The sequence below is a fragment of the Pogoniulus pusillus genome, chromosome 9, assembly GCF_015220805.1.
Source record: "Pogoniulus pusillus isolate bPogPus1 chromosome 9, bPogPus1.pri, whole genome shotgun sequence".
Lineage (NCBI taxonomy): Eukaryota > Metazoa > Chordata > Aves > Piciformes > Lybiidae > Pogoniulus > Pogoniulus pusillus.
In genome coordinates, this window is record NC_087272.1 from 37589575 (window position 1) to 37609513 (window position 19939).

General features: G+C 52.7%; 2 protein-coding genes across 7 annotated transcripts in view; one reads left to right on the forward strand and one right to left on the reverse strand.

Moving 5' to 3' along the window:
* Positions 1-2306: 2306 nt before the first annotated feature.
* Positions 2307-16403, forward strand: NIPAL1 (NIPA like domain containing 1). The gene is made up of 6 exons (XM_064149239.1): positions 2307-2404; positions 7305-7571; positions 8116-8172; positions 9983-10073; positions 13434-13594; positions 15058-16403. The coding sequence occupies exons 1-6, from the start codon at positions 2359-2361 to the stop codon at positions 15684-15686; spliced, it is 1251 nt and encodes a 416-aa protein (XP_064005309.1). The 5' UTR covers positions 2307-2358; the 3' UTR covers positions 15687-16403.
* A 2703-nt stretch (positions 16404-19106) lies between these two features.
* The window catches only part of TEC (tec protein tyrosine kinase), an 88304-nt gene continuing 87471 nt past the window's right edge, over positions 19107-19939 (reverse strand). For all 6 annotated transcript variants that reach the window (XM_064149230.1, XM_064149229.1, XM_064149228.1 and 3 more), the window contains one exon: positions 19107-19271. In XM_064149230.1, coding sequence (XP_064005300.1) covers positions 19155-19271 — 117 coding nt within the window. In that variant the 3' untranslated portion in view covers positions 19107-19154. The remainder of the gene's footprint in view (positions 19272-19939) is intronic.

Here is a 19939-nt window from a genome sequence, read left to right on the forward strand (position 1 = left end):
GTGCCTGGGGAGGTCTAGGGTGGATGTGAGGAGGAAGTTGTTGTCAGAGAGAGTGATTGGCATTGGAATGGGCTGCCCAGGGAGGTGGTGGAGTCACCCACCCTAGAAGTGTAGTTTGGATGTGGTAGCTTAGGGCCATGGTTTAAGGTGAATCTTGTGGAGTAGGGTTCTAGGTTGGACTTGGTGACCCTGAGTGGCTTTGCCAACCTGGTTGATTCTGTGATTTCTTTTTCATGGATGTTTTTTTCCTGTTGTCCTGCACTCCAGCAAAGCAACCTTGACTGATGGGAGAATAACCAAACTAACAGATTATCATTTTAGTAGGTCAGCTTTAATCTATTTCTGTGCCTTGCATTGTCATCATCTGTAATTGTTCCCAATCCTATTAAAGGTGCCTCTAGCTTCAGACAACAACCAAACATTAATCAAACTGCTAGATACTCTAAACATATGTCTCTTGTAACTTTCAGTGGCAGAACATTGGCTTTCAACTTGCTGTCTACACAGATGGGTGTTTGGATGGGGACCACCGTTTTGGCAGGCTTATGTTCTGCAAATCCCATATGCCTTTTCGAGTGCTGATGTGGTTCCAGCAATGAGTGTCATGACAGAAGTGCTGCAGCTGAGATGGTTCCAGGGCTTCTGGTTTATTTAGCACTCTTTTGTGCAGGCTGGAGTTGCAGGGAATTGAGGGTCTTGGAGCATAATCTGCCCCAAAGAGGCTTGGTGAGAGGAGAACCACAGAATGAATCAGCTTGGAAAAGACCTTTGAGATCACTGAGTCCAACCTATCACCTAACACCTTATAATTAACTAACCCATGGCACTAAGTGCCTCATCCAGCCTCCTCTTAAACACCTCCAGGGGTGCAGACTTCAACACCTCCCCAAGCAGTCCATTCCAGAGCCAATCGCTCTGCTGTGAAGAACTTCTTCCTAACATCCAGCCTGAACCTGCCCTGGTGCAGTTTTAGGCTGTGTCCCTTTGTTCTGTTGCTGGCTGCCTGGCAGCAGAGCCCAACCCCACCTGGCTACAGCCTCCCTGCAGGCAGCTGCAGGCAGCAATGAGCTCTGCCCTGAGCCTCCTCTGCTGCAGGCTGCACACCCCCAGCTCCCTCAGCCTCTCCTCACAGGGCTGTGCTCCAGGCCCCTCACCAGCTTTGTCGCCCTCCTGTGGACACCTTCCAGTACTTCAACATCACTCCTGAACTGAGGAGCCCAGAACTGGACACAGCACTCCAGGGCTGGCCTGAGCAGTGCTGAGCACAGGGGCACAAGAACCTCCCTTGTCCTGCTGCCCACACTGCTCCTGAGTCAGACCAGGATGCCCACCTGTGCACACTGCTGCCTCATCTTCTGCTACTATTTGCCAGCACCCCCAAGTTGAACTTCATGACTGCAGAGTGAAGGATAGCTCAAGCAGGGTAAATTATTTTGCTGATACTGTTCCCATATTTCACCAAAGCTTTGCAAACACAAAGATGATTCATTTAGGTGCTGCACTCTGATGCACGGCTACAACTTTGCTAGCCTCAAGCCAGCATATCCCTGTGGTGCTCTCTGGAGATGTGCAACATTCACAGCTCACTTCAGCTCCACTTTGGGAAGCTCTTGACAACCCCAGGAAGCTTGCTGGACAGCCTTAAGTTAGCATGCTGATGGCTGGACTTGATGATCTTAACAGGTCTTTCCCAACCTTAATGACTCCATAATTCCATTCTATGTCATGGTTTATGAAACCATACATTTTGTGTACGGTGTTTCACTTGCCCATGCGAAAAACAAGGGCTTGGACTTCTACCTTGACACTATTAATTGGGTAATAACGATAATTGTTTCTTACAACACTCCAAAGTTCAACCACAGGGAGTCATCTCAGGGTAAGTATCAGCAGGCACTGCCCTAGTTCTGGAGAAGCTGGGGGAGTCTGGTCAGGGGATCCCCTACCTCTTGCAGAGCCAGAAGTCAAAGCCCATCAGGCCGTGTCCATGACCGTGCAGTGAGGTTGCTCTCCTCCCAGCTGCGAATGGGAGGAGGATCCGGCTTAGAGAAACCTCCAGTGGGGCCCCAGGACAGGGCTCTTGCCTGTGCATTCCGCCCTCGGGCAGGGTCGCAGAAGCCCCCGGCTCAGAACCGAGACTTTATACGGGTTTAGGCGAAACGAATCCCCTGCGGGGTCACTCCTGGCGCCCTGCGCGCCCCCCCCTCGGCAGGACGCGCCCAGAGGCGTGGCGGGGATGCCGCCGCCACCTGCGCGGGGCAGGTGAGCAGGGCGCGCCCGGCGCTGCCGGGCGGTGACCCAGGCGGGCGGAGCCGCCGCCACCGCCGCCGCGGAGCAGCCCGCGGAAGGCCAACCGCCATGGGGCACGGAGAGACGCTGCCCGGCCACCAGCCATGCCGCAAAGGTCAGTGCCTCCGCCGGCGCGGAGCGGTAGGCCGGGGCTGCGCGGCATTGCGCGCCCGGTGCGCCGTGGGGGGGAGGTGCGCTGGGTACGCGGAGCGGCTGGTGCGCCGTGGGGGGGAGGTGCGCTGGGGGGGAGGTGCGGCAGGTGCGCGGGATGGGGAGGTGGGCTGGGTACGCGGTGCGGCAGGTGTGCGGGAGGGAGGAGGTGCGCTAGGTACGCGGCGAGGCAGGTGCGCCGTGGGGGGGAAGTGCGCTGGGTACGCGGAGCAGCAGGTGCGCCGTGGGGGGAGGTGCGCTGGGTACGCGGTGCGGCAGGTGTGCGGGAGGGAGGAAGTGCGCGGGATGGGGAGGTGCACTGGGTACGCGGCGCGGCAGGTGCGCCGTGGGGGGGGGGAGGTGCGCTGGGTACGCGGAGCGGCAGGTGCGCCGTGGGGGGGGGGAGGTGCGCTGGGTACGCGGAGCGGCAGGTGCGCCGTTGGGGGCAGGTGCGCTGGATACGCGGCGCGGCAGGTGTGCGGGAGGGAGGAGGTGCGCGGGATGGGGAGGTGCGCTGGGTACGCGGAGCGGCAGGTGCGCCGTGGGGGGGGGGAGGTGCGCTGGATACGCGGCGCGGCAGGTGTGCGGGAGGGAGGAGGTGCGCGGGATGGGGAGGTGCGCTGGGTACGCGGCGCGGCAGGTGCGCGGGGTGTGCGCGGCGCCGGGACGCGGGGGATGCACGGGAAGAGGCGGAGGGGAGGGAAAGGAAAAGGGTGCGTGGCGCCCGGAGCCGCCATCGTAACCCCCGCGCTGCCCCCGCGCTTGAGCTGCGGGGCTCCTGCTGACGTAAGGCTGCTCCCCAGTGACGTCACGCAGCCGCTTTGCGATGAGTGTGAGGCGGGCGGCACCGGGGCGGTTCTTGCGCTGCTGCTGCTGCTGCTGCTGCGGGTGGCTCCCGCGGAAGCCTCTTGTAGGCGTCGTTGTGTGCGTTCTCAGGAGCGGGAGCTGTGCCGGGCGGCGATCCCCCGCTGCTGCGCTGCACATCCACTGTTCGCCCCTCGGCCAGAGTGGCTCCTCGGGGGTGTCCAGTGAGAGGAGAAGGGGCAATGGACAGCCAGCTGGAACACAGCAGAGTCCACTTCTTCTGGAGAAGCTTCTTCACCATGAGGGCGGCAGAGCATGAGCCAGGCTGCTGAGAGAGGCTGGGGAGTGTCCATCTTTGCAGGCACTCCAAACCCACCTGTGTGTGTGGCTGGCTGATTTCCTCCAGCAGTGGGGCTGGGTTATATGATCTTCAGAGGTCCTTTCCAACCTCCACCATTCTGAGTGTGTGACTGCCCAGATGGAGGAGAAGAGCATTTTGTGCCCCTGCCAGGTGTCAGCTGACTTACAGGTGCAATAAAAGTGGTCAGATTACACATCTAAATCCAACCAAATAGTTTTCCAGATGACTTAGGACCAGCATCCTCAGTGGCAGGACAAAAGCTAAGCAGGCTGTTGCTAATGAACCACAGGGTAAGGTTCACCCCAGGCTTTTGCAGGGCAGCAAAAGGACAGCAGGTTAAACTTGCTATGAGGAAGTGGATGTTGAGCTACTTGACCTGGACAAATGATATTCAGGTGTTTGAGGAAACGTTTCCAGGATGAGGAAGTGGATGTTGAGCTACTTGACCTGGACAGATCATAGAATCAACCAGTTTGGAAGAGAGCTCCAAGCTCATCCAGTCCAACCTAGCACCCAGCCCTGGCCAACCAACCAGACCATGGCACTAAGTGCCCCAGCCAGGCTTGGCTTCAACACCTCCAGGGACGGTGCCTCCACCACCTCCCTGGGCAGCCCATTCCAATGCCAATCACTCTCTCTGTGAAGAACTTCCTCCTAACATCCAGCCTAGACCTACCCTGCCACAACTTGAGACTGTGTCCCCTTGTTCTATTGCTGGTTGCCTGGGAGAATAGCCCCCCACACACACCTGGCTACAACCTCCCTTCAGGTAGTTGTAGACAGCAATGATGATATTCAGGTGTTTGAGGAAACGTTTCCAAGCTCAGGTAAATCATAAAACCACTGAAGAAGTCACAGCTGTGGCCACCAGTACTCAGGCTGGTTTCCTGTTGCTATCAGCCTTGAGTCAGAGCTGGGAGAGTTCTTTATCTCTGCAAGGAGGGCTTCTGCTGCCACGCCTGTTGACGTTTGAAAGTGGGAAGTGAAACTAGCTTAGCTACAGAAACTGGGTGCTGAGCAAGCCAGGTGGCCTCAAGGGATTTGTCACCTCCCTCAGTCCTTCCAGGTTCTCCAGTTGAAGAGAGACAGGGACCTGCTGGAAAGAGTCCAGCGGAGAGCCACGGGGATGACTGGGGAACTTGAGCATCTCCCCTATGGAGAAAGCCTGAAAGCCCTGGGGCTGTTTACTCTGCTTAGTCACTTCTCTACAGTGAGGGTGACGGAGTCCTGGAACAGGCTGCCCAGAGAGGTTGTGGAGTCTCTTTCAGTGCAGACTTTCCACACCTCCCTGGATGCACTCCTGTGCGAGCTACCCTAGGGGATGCTGCTTTGGCAGGGGGGTTGGACTTGATGATCTCTGGAGGTCCCTTCCAACCTCTAATGTTCTGTGATTCTGTAACCACTGGTGACAGTGGGCAAAAAAAGCAATTGTAATTCCTTCATCAGCCTCCTCTTCCCAGCTCTCAGATGGTTCTTTAATGAGCAGTGACATCCCACTTTACTCCCCTGAAGGGAAGCTGTAGCCAGGTGGGGTTGGGCTCTGCTGCAAGGCAGCCAGCAACAGAACAAGGGGACACAGCCTCAAGCTGTGCCAGGGCAGGTTTAGGCTGGATGTTAGGAGGAAGCTGTTGGCAGATTGGAATGGGCTGCCCAGGGAGGTGGTGGAGTGGCTGTGCCTGGAGGTGTTGAAGCCAAGCCTGGCTGGGGCACTTAGTGCCATGGTCTGGTTGACTGGATAGGGCTGGGTGCTAGGTTGGACTGGCTGAGCTTGGAGGTCTCTTCCAACCTGCCTGATTCTATGAATCTATGATTTTTAAAACAGGAAAAGCTTCTCACCACCATAAATGGAGAGGAAAAGCATTCAGAATCACTCATCTCAGCTGGCAGATGGAACAGGGAAGAAATCCTGGGGCTCTTCGCATATGTGAGCCAAAAAAATGTATTTCGAGAAGGAGAGAAACATCTTGTGGCAGTCTCTGAGTAACTTGCTACAGATGGCATGATTAAATGTTCATTATTCACTGTTGTAAAGTCTGCTGGGGAATGGGAAAGCTAAGATTCAGTAGAAAAAGTAGTAGTGGTGCCAAGTGGAAAGGAGTAAGGCTGCTGTTCTTCTCCAGCTGTGTCCAGCTCTGGGCTCCTCAATTCAGAGAGATGTTGAGGTGCTGGAAGGTGCTCAGAGAAGGGCAGCAAGGCTGGGGAGGGACCTGGAGCACAGCCCTGTGAGGAGAGGCTGAGGGAGCTGGGGGTGTGCAGCCTGCAGCAGAGGAGGCTCAGGGCAGAGCTCATTGCTGCCTGCAGCTGCCTGCAGCGAGGCTGTAGCCAGGTGGGGTTGGGCTCTGCTGCCAGGCACCCAGCAACAGAAGAAGGGGACACAGCCTCAAGTTGTGCCAGGACATGTTCAGGCTGGATGTTGGAGAAATTTGTTGTCAGAGAGAGTGATTGGCATTGGAATGGGCTGCCCAGGGAGGTGGTGGAGTCACCATCCCTGGAGGTGTTGAAGCCAAGCCTGGCTGGGGCACTTAGTGCCATGGTCTGGTTGGTTGGGCAGGGCTGGGTGCTGGGTTGGGCAGGATGAGCTTGGAGCTCTCTTCCAGCCTGATTGCTTCTATGACTCTATGAAATGGCTGTGAGGTATAGTAAGGCCTGCACTTCAGTATTTTATGAGTGGCTGAAAAGGCTCCAGCTCACCTAGCAATCACCAAACAGTTCCAATAAAAATTACTAGTGCCCATTTGCAGCAAGAGTTTGCTCCCTATTTTATTTGGTCTCTCCAAGTCTCACCTACAAACACAAAAGCAAAAGCCTGGAATAAAAATCACTCTTAGCAGGCAAAGTCTGAAATCATGGATTTGGCTCTACATTTATGTTTTGGAGATGTGGCCTCTGCACAACACAAAAGAACCTTTTCACCTTGAATTGTAAAAGCTTACCTGCAGCCTCAAGTTGAGTTTTACATCCAAGGTAATATTTTAGTGTTGCATTGCCTTAACTGCTTGGCTCAGCTAATGTAGGGCAAAGCATTCCATAAAATCATGTAGGCACTTGTGAATCACAGAAGGGAGTGATGACCTGGGGCAACACTCTGTATGTTATCTGGATTTTGTGAGTTTTGGGCTCCCCAGTTCAGGAGAGACAGAGACCTGCTGGAAACAGTCTAGTGGAGAGCTGTGAGGATGAGTGGGGCACTTGAGCATCTTCCCTGTGGAGAGAGTCTGAGAGCCCTGGGGCTGTTTAGGCCGGAGAAGAGAAGGCTGAGAGGAGATCTGATTGATATCTATAAACATCTGAGGGGTGGGGGGCAAGTGGCTGGGGGCAATCTGTTTCCAGTGGTCAGCAACAATAAGCCAAGGAGCAACAGCTACAAACTGGAACAGAGGAGGATTTGCCTCAACATGAGGAAAAACCTTACAATGAAGGTGCCAGAGCCCTGGAACAGGCTGCCTGGAGAGGTTATGGAGTCTCCTTCATTGGAGACTTTCCAAACCTGCCTGCATGCATTCCTGTGCAGAATGCCCTGGGTGCTCCTGCCTTGGCAGGGGGGTTGGGCTGGATGATCTCTGCAGGTCCCTTCCAACCTCTAAGGTTCTGTGATTCCATGATTTGCATCACCAGAAGTGACAAGTGCTCTGGGAAGACATGTAAAGGAGTGAGCAGAGGGAGGTCTGTGAATCACTTGTCCTCCTTTTCCTCCTCCCAGGTGCTGCTCTGCCTTTGGCTTGCAAGGACTCCTGCCAAGCACTGTGCCAGATCATCAACGCATCTGAATCGCTCTCTTCTCGCCTTGCCTCTGTGGACAGGACTCTCAATGAAACCAGCCAGAGCCTTTCCACACTTGCTGGAAGCAAGTATCACCTCTATGTTGGCTTGGCTTTGGCAGTAGCTTCCAGTATCTTTATTGGCTCTAGTTTCATACTGAAGAAGAAAGGACTTTTGAAGCTGGCAGACAAAGGAGTCCGCCGAGCTGGTAAGCAGCGATGCCCACCTTGCACCTGCTGGGGACTCAAATACCTTTTATACCATGGCAAGGTTTGAGTCTATCTCTCTAAAACTAAATAATAGCAAATTAAAGAAGTGTCCTTCTCTGGAGACTTTCAAGACCTGTCTGGATGTATTCCTGTGTGACCTGTACTAGATTCTATAGTCCTGCTCTGGTAGGGAGGTTGGACTCAATGATCTCTGGAGGTCCCGTCCAGCCCCTAACATCCTGTGATGTTGTAACTCATAGAATGGTATAGGTTGGAATGGACCTCAAAGTTCATCCAATTCCAACCCCCTGCCACTCACAGAGAGAGTGATTGGGATTGGAATGGGCTGCCCAGGGAGGTGGTGGAGTCACCATCCCTGGAGGTGTTCAAGAAAAGCCTGGATGAGACACTTAGTGCCATGGTCTGGTTGACTGGCTAGGGCTGGGTGCTAGGTTGGGCTGGATGATCTTGGAGGTGTCTTCCAACCTGGTTGATTCTATGATCTAATTTTCTCTAAGACAAGATCATTTTTTCTGCTCTCAGGACAGGGTGGACATTCTTACCTGAAGGAGTGGCTGTGGTGGGCTGGATTGCTTTCAAGTAAGTCACCTACTTCTTTGTCTGTATGGAAATGTTACATAAAACAGATCGCTAAAAGCAGATTCATTCCTTGATTTTTCACTCCTCTCACTTCAGTGTCTTTGCATTCACCTCCAGGACAGAAGCTGCTATGCCATCCCTCAACTACTGTGTTTTGCTCTTTGCAGAGCAACAGTTCCAAATACCCCAACAGTTCCAAATACCCCAAATGATGGGATGGAATCTGTCCAGCTTCTAGGGGTACTTAGGGAAAAGGTATTTCATTTTCTGCAGCCTGTGTCCAGAAGAATCACAAAATCACAGAATGTCAGGGGCTGGAAGGGACCTTCAAAGCTCATCCAGTCCAACCCTCCTGCCACAGCAGGATCACCTAGAGCAGATCACACAGGAACACATCCAGGTTGATTTTGGATATCTCTAGAGAGGGAAACTCCACAACCCTCCTGGGCAGCCTGTTCCAGGGTTCTGGCACCCTTACAGGGAAAAAAATCCTCCTCATGTTTACATGAAGGCACTTGGAGGAGAAGGTTATCAGTGGTAATCAGCATGGATTTACCAAAGGGAAGTCATGCTTCACTAACCTGAGAGCAATCTATGAGGACATAACTGAATGGGTAGATGCAGGGAGAGCAGTGGATGTAGTCTACCTTGACCTTAGCAAGGCCTTTGGCACTGTCTCCCATGACATCCTGGTGAGCAAGCTCAGGAAGTGTGGGATGGAAGAGCAGACAGAGAGGTGGATTAGGAACTGGTTACAAGACAGAGTTCAAAGAGTGGTGATCAATGGTGCCAGGTCCAGCTGGAGAGCTGTGACCAGTGGAGCCCCCCAGGGATCAGTGCTGGGGCCAGTCCTGTTCAACATCTTCATCAGTGACACTGATGAGTGGACAGACAGACAGACAGAGTCTGCTCAGCAGGTTTGCTGCTGACACCAAGCTGGGAGGCTTGGCTGATAGAGCTGCAGGCTGTGAGGCCATCCAGAGAGCCCTGGACAGACAGAGCTGGGCACAGAGGAACCAAATGAGGTTCAGCAAGGACAAGTGCAGAGTCCTGCACCTGGGGAGGGATAACAAACTGCAGCAGGACAGGCTGGGAGGTGACTGCTGGAGAGCAGCCCTGTGGAGAGGGAGCTGGGAGTGCTGGGGGAGAACATCCATGGCACAGCAATGTGCCCTGGGGGCCAAGAGGGACAGTGAGATCCTGGGGTGCATTAAGAAGAGTGTGTCCAGCAGATCAAGGGAGGTTCTCCTTTGCCTCTACTCTGCCCTGGTAAGAACTCATCTTGAGTACTGCCTGCAGTTTTGGGCTCTTCAGTTGAAGAGGGACAGGGATCTGCTGGAGGGGGTCCAAGGGATGATGAGGGGACTGGAGCACTGCCTGGTAAGGAGAGGCTGAGGGACCTGGGGCTGTTTAGTCTGGAGAAGAGAAGACTGAGAGGGAATTTTATCAATGTTCATAGACATCTGAGGGCTGGGGGTCAGGGGAGTGGAATTTCCTCTGCCTCAGCTTCCACCCATTGCTCCTTGTGCTGTCCCTGAGCATCACCCAGCAGAGCCTGGCTCCAGCCTCCTGCCACTCACCCTGCACATATTGATAACCATTGCTGAGGTCACCTCTCAGTCTCCTCTTCTCCAATCAGCACAGCCCCAGCTCTTGGAAGTTCAGACAGCCTTGAGAGGAACATGAGCACACACAGTGTGGGGAAAAAAGATTATGGTTTACATTTGCTGTCTCATGAAATATTTATACTGATACTCCTCTTATCCCTCCCCTCCACCTGAAACTGACCCAAATGTTCTTTCTTCTGCAGTGGGATTAGGAGAAGCTGTGAACTTTGCTGCCTATGCCTTTGCACCTGCAACTTTAGTTACCCCTTTGGGGGCACTCAGTGTTCTCATAAGGTTTGTACCAAGTGGGAGCACACAGTGACAAATGGAGCCTTCACTGAGGGCACAATAATCTCTGGGGCTAAAACACAGAGAACTGTAGCAAGGAAAGTGAAAAACAAGCTGTGGGTTAAAAAGTGGGGTTTGTTCCTCTGCAGAAAGAGCACTGTCATAGTCAGAAATACTTTTTTTCTGTTTAGAGGGAATAAGTCATAGAATCATAGAATTAATCAGGTTGGAAGAGAGCTCCAAGATCTTCCAGTCCAACCTAGCACCCAGCCCTGGCCAATCAACCAGACCATGGCACTAAGTGCCCCAGCCAGGCTTGGCTGCAACACCTCCAGGCACAGCCACTTCACCACCTCCCTGGGCAGCCCATTCCAATGCCAATCACTCTCTCTGACAACAACTTCCTAACAACATCCAGCCTAGACCTGCCCTGGCACAACTTGAGACTGTGTCCCCTTGCTCTGTTGGTGGTTGCCTGGCAGCAGAGCCCAACCCCACCTGGCTACAGCCTCCCTGCAGGTAGCAATGAGCTCTGCCCTGAGCCTCCTCTGCTGCAGGCTGCACACCCCCAGCTCCCTCAGCCTCTCCTCACAGGGCTCTGCTCCAGGCCCCTCCCCAGCCTTGCTGCCCTTCTCTCCACACCTGCCAGCACCTCAACATCTCTCTGAATTGAGGAGCCCACAACTGGACACAGCACTCATGGTGTGGCCTGAGCAGTGCTGAGCACAGGGGCAGAATAACCTCCCTTGTCCTGCTGCCCACACTGCTCCTGAGCCAGCCCAGGATGCCATTGGCTCTGCTGCCCACCTGGGCACTGCTGCCTCAGCTTCAGCTCCTCTCTCCCACCACCCCCAGCTCCCTCTCTGCCTGGCTGCTCTCAGCCACTCTGGCCCCAGCCTGTAGTGCTGCTTGGGGTTGTTGTGGCCCAAGGTGCAGAACCCTGCACTTAGCATTGCTCAGTCTCATCCCATTGGCCTCTGCCCACCCATCCAGCCTGGCCAGGCCCCTCTGCAGGGCTCTCCTACCCTCCAACAGCTCCACAGCTGCTCCTAGCTTGGTGTCATCTGCAAACTTACTGATGCTGCACTCAATCCCCTGGTCCAGATCATCAATAAGGATATTGAACAGGACTGAGCCCAGCACTGATCCCTGGGGCACACCACTAGTGCCAGCTGCCAGCTGGGTGTGGCACCATTCACCACCACTCTCTGGGCCCAGCCTCCAGCCACTTCTTGACCCATATCAGAGTGAAGTCCTGCTCCAGACATACATTTTCCCAACAGCCTTCCTCTCAAAGTGTTTCTTATCAGTGCATAGCAGGTACAGTGCTGATGCACAGTGGCAGAACCTTGTCCTTTATCTCCTCCTAGAGAACTGAAGCTTCCTTTAAAAGTCTTATTCTGTTCTTCATCTGTCAAAAAAAGCTTCAAAAGGAAACACAGACTTCCTCCATTAACATGTTTTCAGACCCATATCTCTCTTGATGAGGCACATTTAGTAAGCATTTTGGGTTTGGTTGGTCTTTGCCAAGTCCTTCTGCAAAGCTGCAGCTCTTTTTGACCCACCAGTCAAAAACTGTGGTTGTTTTGAGACATGAATGCCCTTCAAACACCTTATTTCCACCACATCAGGACACCAGTCATTACCAACCACTTAGCCACATGTGTTGATGTGACTATGCCAGGGGCAGAAAAGCCATGGATTATGCCCAAGACAAATAACTCTGAGGAGTAATTTATTAGCATGGAATCATAGAAAGGTCTGGGTTGGAAGGGACCTCCAAAGCTCATCCAGTCCAACCCCCAAGGCAGTCAGCAGGGGCATCCCCAGTTAGATCAGGCTGCTCAGAACCCTGGCAAGCCTCACTTTGAATATCTCCAGGGATGGGGCCTTGATCACAGAATATTAGAGGTTGGAAGGCACCCAAGAAGGTTGAGGCCAATCCCTCTGCCACAGCAGGACAATCCTATCTAACACAGATCACAGAGGAACACATCCAGACAGGCCTGGATATTCTCCAGAGAAGGAGACCTCACAACCTCCCTGGGCAACCTGTTCCAGTGCTCCACTACCCTTGTGGTGCAGAACTTGCTCCTAACATCCAATCTAAATCTGCACTGCTCTTGTTTGAAGCCACTGCCTTCAGTCACAACTGCATTAGGTTACCCAAAGCCCTGTCCAGCCTCACCTTAAGTGTCAGCAGATTGAGGGAGGTTCTCCTCCCCCTCTGCTCTGCCCTGGTGAGACCTCATCCTGAGTACTGCCTTCAGTTTTGGGCTCCCTAGTTGAAGAGGAACAGGGACCTGCCAGAGAGGATGCAAGGGAAGGCTATGAAGGTGATGAGAGGAGTGGAGCACTGCCTGGTGAGGGGAGGCTGAGGGACCTGGGGCTGTTTAGTCTGGAGAAAAGAAGGCTGAGAGAGGATTTAATCAATGTTTATAAACATCTGAGGGCTGGGGCTCAGGAGAGAGGGGACAGGCTCTGCTCACTGCTCCCTGGGATAGGACAAGGAGCAATGGATGGAAGCTGCAGCACAGGAGGTTCTACTGCAACACAGGGGGCAACTTCTTGACTGTAAGGGTCCTTGAGCCATTTGGAACCTTCATAGCCTGAAGGGGAAGGCTCGCAGGATGTTAGGGCCTGGAAGGGACCTCCATAGATCATAGAGTCCAACCCCCCTGCCACAGCAGCACCATAGAATCTAGCACAGGTTGCACAGGAACACATCCAGACAGGGCTGGAAAGGCTCCAGAGGAGTCTCCACAACCTCTCTGGGCAGCCTGTGCCAGGGCTCTGGGACCCTTACAGTAAAGAAGTTCCCCTTGTGTTGAGCTGGAACCTCCTGTGCTGTAGTTTCCATCCATTCCCCCTTGTCCTATCCCAGGGCACAACTGAGCAGAGTTTGTCCCCTCCCTCTCGGCCCCCAGCCCTCAGATATTTATAAATACTGATCACATCCCCTCTAAGTCTTTCCTTCACCAGAACAAACAGCCCCAGGTCCCTCAGCCTCTCCTCGCAGGGCAGTGCCCAGCCCCTTCAGCATCTTCATAGCCCTCCCTTGGACTCTCTGCAGTAGATCCCTGTCCCTCCTGATCTGGGGAGCCCAGTACAGAACACAGTATTCCAGATGAGGTCTCACCAGGACCAAGGTGCTATTAGGTTTGTTAATCCCCCCTAATCCCTGAGCTGACTTTCTTGATCCTGACCAACCTTCTTGCAAAACTCCTTAAAGTGTGGTTGGTTGAGGCTGCTCCCCCATGCACCCAATTCAGAAGAGATTCTGAGCTTCTATCGCATTGCACAGACCTTGTGAACATCTCAGGTGGCTGCTGGAGCTCAACCTTGCCCTTCTGTTTTGCCAAACAGTGCTCTCTTGTCATCCTATTTTCTGAATGAGAAGCTGAATCTCCATGGGAAGCTGGGCTGCGTGCTGAGCGTTTTGGGGTCAACAGTCATGGTGATTCATGCCCCTGAGGAGGAGGAGGTCACTTCCCTAGATGAGATGGAGAGAAAGCTGCAAGATCCAGGTCTGTATGCAATCACAGAATCAACCAGCTTGGAAGAGACCTCTAGGATCATCCAGTCCAACCTAGCACCTAACCCTTCTAATTAACTAACCCATGGCACTAAGTGCCTCATCCAGCCTCCCCTTACACACCTCCAGGGATGGGGACTCCACCACCTCCCTGGGCAGCCCATTCCAATGCAAATCACTCTCTCTGCCAACAACTTCCTCCTAACATCCAGCCTAGACCTGCCCTGGCACAACCTGATTCTGTGTCCCTTTGTTCTTTGCTGCTTGCCTGGCAGCAGAGCCCAACCCCACCTGGCTACAGCCTCCCTGCAGGTAGTTGTAGACAGCAATGAGCTCTGCCCTGAGCCTCCTCTGCTGCAGGCTGCACACCCCCAGCTCCCTCAGCCTCTCCTCACAGGGCTCTGCTCCAGGCCCCTCCCCAGCCTTGCTGCCCTTCTCTGGACACCTTCCAGCACCTCAACATCTCTCTGGAATTGAGGTGCCCAGAACTGGACACAGGACTCAAGGTGTGGCCTGACCACTGCTGAGTTCAGGGGCAGAAGGACTGATCTGGTCCTGCTGGCCACACTGCTCCTGATCCAGGCCAGGCTGCCATTGGCCTTCTTGGCTACCTGGCAGTCTGCTCTCTGTGGCTGTCTCTGCCTTTAACTCTCTACTCCACCTAACTCTTTTTCCTCTAACCTCCTTCTCATCTTTCTTTCGACATCTCACCCCAGATCTCCATATTTATCACATGAGATTGATCTGGTGATTTCTGAAGGGAGGGAAAGAGGGAGGGGGGATTGGGTTGGGAGCCCTCTTGGGCACTCTGATTGTTTCTGGGAGGGGTATTGTGCTTCTGTGTTACTTTTAACTTGTCTAGAGCTGTATACACTTGTGGATACCTGCTTGTATATTGTGCTAAGCTGTAAATAGAGCTTCACTCTTTAAGAATCATAGAATCAACCAGGTTGGAAGAGACCTCCAAGCTCATCCAGTCCAACCTAGCACCCAGCCCTATCCAAACAGACCATGGCACTAAGTGCCTCAGCCAGGCTTTGCTTGAAGACCCCCAGGGACGGTGCCTCCACCACCTCCCTGGGCAGCCCATTCCAATGCCAATCACTCTCTCTGGGAAGAACTTCTTCCTAACATCCAGCCTATACCTACCCTGGCACAACTTGAGACTGTGTCCCCTTGTTCTATTGCTGGTTACCTGGGAGAAGAGGCCACCCCCCACCTGGCTACAATGCCCCTTCAGGTAGTTGTAGACAGTAATAAGATCACCCCTGAGCCTCCTCTTCTCCAGGCTATAATTTCCAGCCAGCTGAGTCTCAGTTTGGTTGATCTTCTGTGAGGGGGCAGGTAACTCCCAAACCATCACATTATTAATTCTGCATAACTTGTAGCGCTGGGATGCAGTCTGGAATCTCCTCCCATGCACCTCACTCCTCTTCCCTCTCCTCTCTCTTTCAGCTTTTGTCACCTTTGCTGCTGTCCTGACAGCTGTTACCCTGGTGCTGATTTTCAAGGTGGCCCCGAGGAGAGGTCAGACCAACGTCGTGATCTACGTTTTGATATGCTCTCTGATCGGTGCTTTCTCTGTCTCGTCTGTGAAAGGCCTGGGCATTGCCATCAAAGAGATGCTGGAGTGGAAGCCAGTTTATCACCACCCTTTGCTTTACCTTTTGCTGGGTGTCTTGGTGCTCTCAGTCAGCACTCAAATCAACTACCTCAACAAAGCCCTGGACACGTTCAACACGTCTCTGGTGACGCCTGTTTACTACGTCTGCTTCACCACCACAGTTGTGACCTGCTCCATCATCCTGTTCAAGGAGTGGAGCAGTATGGACCTGGGTGATATCGTTGGAACCCTCAGTGGATTCTGCAGCATCCTCATTGGTATTTTTCTGCTGCATGCTTTCAAAAATACTAACATCACCTGGAGCCAGTTGGTGTCCACCGTCGCCAAAGGACCGTCACCGGCTCACCACGAGGATGAAACCTGCCACACTTTACTGCAGAGCATGGAAGACCCAAGCTTGGCCTATGAGGAGGACAATGTTTTATTCAGTCAAGCAAGATTCAGCACTGAAGTACCATGAGCTGCAGGCTCAGCCTACCTGTGTCTACCAGAATGCTCTTTGCAGTCCTCTGTGTAAGGCCAGTTGAACGTGAGCCGCTCCTCTCTGCCAGCTGGCAGTAGTCACGAATGAAAACCTTCAGTAACTAACATGACAGAAACCTGATGGCTGTTGGAGGCCAGGCAGTGACCAGACTTGTCCCTTCCTTCTGCAGTAGCTCTTCCTGGAGCGTTTCAGCAGGAAGGAATGGTCTGTGTAAGCTGTGCTTGCAAAGCATGTGAGCTATGCTTACTGAGTGCAACCTTCCCTTCGCCATGGAAGTCAACCCTTGCTCAAGTGACAAAGCACTCTGCTGGTATCTCAGCCATGGCCTTGCCTTTACACACTTCCATTTTACTAACTTATTGCCCAAGCAAGTTTGTAGATCACAGAATCACAGAGTGTCAGGGGCTGGAAGGGACCTCCAAAGCTCATCCAGACCAAGCCCCCTGCCAGAGCAGGGTCACCCAGAGCAGATCACACAGGAACACACCCAGGCAGGTGTTGAATATCTCCAGAGAGGGAGACTCCACAACGCCCTTGGGCAGCCTGTGCCAGGGTTCTGGCACCCTCACAGGGAAAAAATCCTCCTCACAGGATGTTAGGGGTTGAAAAGGACCCAAGGAGATCACAGAGTTCAACCCTCCTGCCAGAGCAAGGCAATCCTATCTAACACAGCTCACAGAGGAACACATCCAAACAGGCCTTGAATGTCTCCACAGAAGGAGACTCCACAACCTCCCTGGGCAGCCTGTGCCAGTGCTCTGTGACCCTTCCAGTAAAGCTCCCCCTTGTGTTGAGCTGGAACCTCCTGTGCTGCCATTTACACCCATTGCTCCTTGTCCTATCCTAGGGAGCAGTGAGCAGAGCCTGTCCCCCACCTCCTGGCCAGCGTCGTGTTTAAATGGAACTTCCTCTGCCTCAGCTGCCACCCAGTGCCCCTTGTGCTGTCCCTGGGCATCACCCAGCAGAGCCTGGCTCCAGCCTCCTGCCACTCACCTGCACACATTGAGAACCACTGCTGAGGTCACCTCTCAGCTCCTCCTCTCCCAGCAGCACAGCCCCAGCTCCCTCAGGCTCTCCTCATAAGGAAGATCTTCTGCTCCATCATTTTTGTGGCTCTGAGCTGGACTCTTTCAAGCAGTTCCTTGAGATCCTTCTTGCAGTGAGGGGCCCAGGACTGGACACCAGAAGTGGACACCAGAAGGCAGACAGTCTACCTGAAGGAGAATAACTTGATCCATACCATGAAGAAAATATTGGTTAACCTTTTTACACAAAGTTTAATGCAGCATTTTGGGGTTTTATGACCTACCAATGAATCTTGAATGGAGCTCATCAAAAATACATGAAATGTGCTTCTTGGTAATCGTTCTCCTGCTAAGTCCATTTTTTAACAGCAAAGTCTTAGCTCTTCTACCCTTAAGAGTCCTGAATGGATTGCTGTTGGCTTAACAAACAATTAAGTAGGATAAAAGAATCAATTAGCCAAAAGTAAAAGAAAACCAGAATGTGCCTTTAAGAATTTTCACTCTGCTTTATCATAGAATGCCTCAGGCTGGAAGAGACTCCCTTGTCCTGCTGCCCACACTGCTCCTGAGCCAGCCCAGGATGCCATTGGCTCTGCTGCCCACCTGGGCACTGCTGCTTCAGCTCCTCTCTGCCAGCACCCCCAGGGCCCTCTCTGCCTGCCTGCTCTCAGCCACTCTGGCCCCAGCCTCTAGTGCTGCTTGGGGTTGTTGTGGCCAAAGTGCAGAACCCTGCACTTGGCCTTGTTCAGTCTCATCCCATTGGCCTCTGCCCACCCATCCAGCCTGGTCAGGTCCCTCTGCAGGGCTCTGCTACCCTCCAACAGCTCCACAGCTGCGCCTACCTCGGTGTCACCTGCAAACACTGATGTTGGACTCAATCCCCTGCTCCAGATCATCAATAAAGACTGAACAGGACTGTGCCCAGCACTGATCCCTGGGGCACAGCACCAGTGCCAGCTGCCAGCTGGATGTGGCACCATTCAGCACCACTCTCTGGACCCGTCCCTCCAGCCAGTTCTTGGCCCATACCACAGTAAGTATCGATCACAGAGTGAGTTAGGTTGCAAGGGACCTTAGAGATCTTCTCCAACCTCCCTACCATGGGCAGGGACACCTCTCAACTACACTCAGCTGCTCAAGGCTACATCCAACCTGGCCTGGAACACCCCCAGGGAGGAGGCAGCCACAACCACCCTGGCCAGCCTATTCCAGAGTCTCTACTGAAGATCTTCTTCCTCAGATCTGGTCTAAACCTACTCTCCTTCAGCCTCAAACCATTCTCCCTTGTCCTGTGCCCAGGGAGGTTGTGGCCCCTTCCAACCTAAGCCATTCTCCAGTTCTATGAAATGCACTTACCTTAAAGTTATAATGACCATGGGTAGAGCTCTGGAATATTTTGAGCTTCCCAAGTGATGAGACTTGAAGCAATTAATTTTTTTTTTGCTGTTAAATTGCACAGTGAAAAGAAAAAAAATAAGCTTCTGAGAATAAAACATCCAAACAGGGCTTCATTACTTCTTGGTTAATGTGGAGAACACTTTGGCTTTATTGGCCAGATTCAGGCCACAAGATACAGTTAAAGCCAAGCCACACAAAGCATAAAAAGCCTGCAGATGAAGTTTTCTTTCTGTCTACAATTACCTGCAGGGAGGCTGTAGCCAGGTGGGGTTGGGCTCTGCTGCCAGGCAAACAGCAACAGAACAAGGGGACACAGTCTCAAGCTGTGCCAGGGAAAGTATAGGCTGGATGTGAGGAGGAAGTTGTTGGCAGAGAGAGTGATTGGCATTGGAATGGGCTGCCCAGGGAGGTGGTGGAGTGGCCGTGCCTGGAAGTGTTGAAGCCAAGCCTGGCTGGGGCACTTAGTGCCATGGTCTGGTTGGTTGGGCAGGGCTGAGTGCTAGGTTGGGCTGGCTGAGCTTGGAGCTATCTTCCAGCCTGCTTGATTCTATATTTCCATGAATCATAGAATCAACCAGGTTGGAAGAGAGCTCCAAGCTCAGACAGTCCAACCTAGCACTCAGCCCTATCCAGTCAACCAGACCATGGCACTAAGTGCCTCATCCAGGATTTGCTTGAACACTTCCAGGCACAGCCACTCCACCACCTCCCTGGGCAGCCCATTCCAATGCCAATCACTCTCTCTGACAACAACTTCCTCCTAACAACCAGCCTAGACCTCCCCTGGCACAGCTTGAGACTGTGTCCCCTTGTTCTATTGCTGGTTGCCTGGGAGAAGAGCCCAACCCCCCCTGGCTACAATGTCCCTTCAGGTAGTTGTAGGGACCATCCTAATGCCATTTTGACATGAACCCTGAGCGGGGCTTGGGATGCACTGCCAGTAAATGACTCACAACAGAAGCTGGCTCCAAACAGCAGTTAAAATTCTTTATTTACACAGGTTTAGTTTGACATTCTTTGTTCAGAACAGAGAGTTGGGACTGCAAACAACAAACAGAAAGAGGAGCCCTACGTAGATGCCTGAGAGTTTCCTTTCATTCACAACACCACACAGGAGTGAAGGTAGGACACACTTGGGCTGGAAAATTCCAAGAGGAAAACACACTTTATACATAAATAAATGCATTGGGTTTATATATTTACAATACATACAGCACATCATAAATTATTTTAGGATCAATCCAAACCAAGGTGCTAAGGTACACTGACAGCCACTTCTGCTCAATCTTGGACTTACTTGTGACAACTGACAGCAAGACTAAGCATGGGAGGTCTCTGGTTGATCAAGCAGAGACCAAGTTTCCACAAATAACACCAAGACTAAGCATGGAAGGTCTCTGGTTGGTCAAGCAGAGACTTAGTTTTCACAAATAACACCAAGACTAAGCATGGGAGGTCTCTGGTTGGCCAAGCAGGAACCAAGTTTTCACAAATAACAGCAAGACTAAGCATGGAAGGTCTCTGGTTGGTCAAGCAGAGACTTAGTTTTCACAAATAACACCAAGACTAAGCATGGAAGGTCTCTGGTTGGCCAAGAAGGGACCAAGTTTCCACAAATAACATCAAGACTAAGCATGGAAGGTCTCTGGTTGGCCAAGCAAGAACCAAGTTTTCACAAATAACATCAAGACTAAGCATGGGAGGTCTCTGGTTGGCCAAACAAGAACCAAGTTTTCACAAATAACACCAAGACTAAGCATGGGAGGTCTCTGGTTGGCCAAGCAGGAACCAAGTTTTCACAAATAA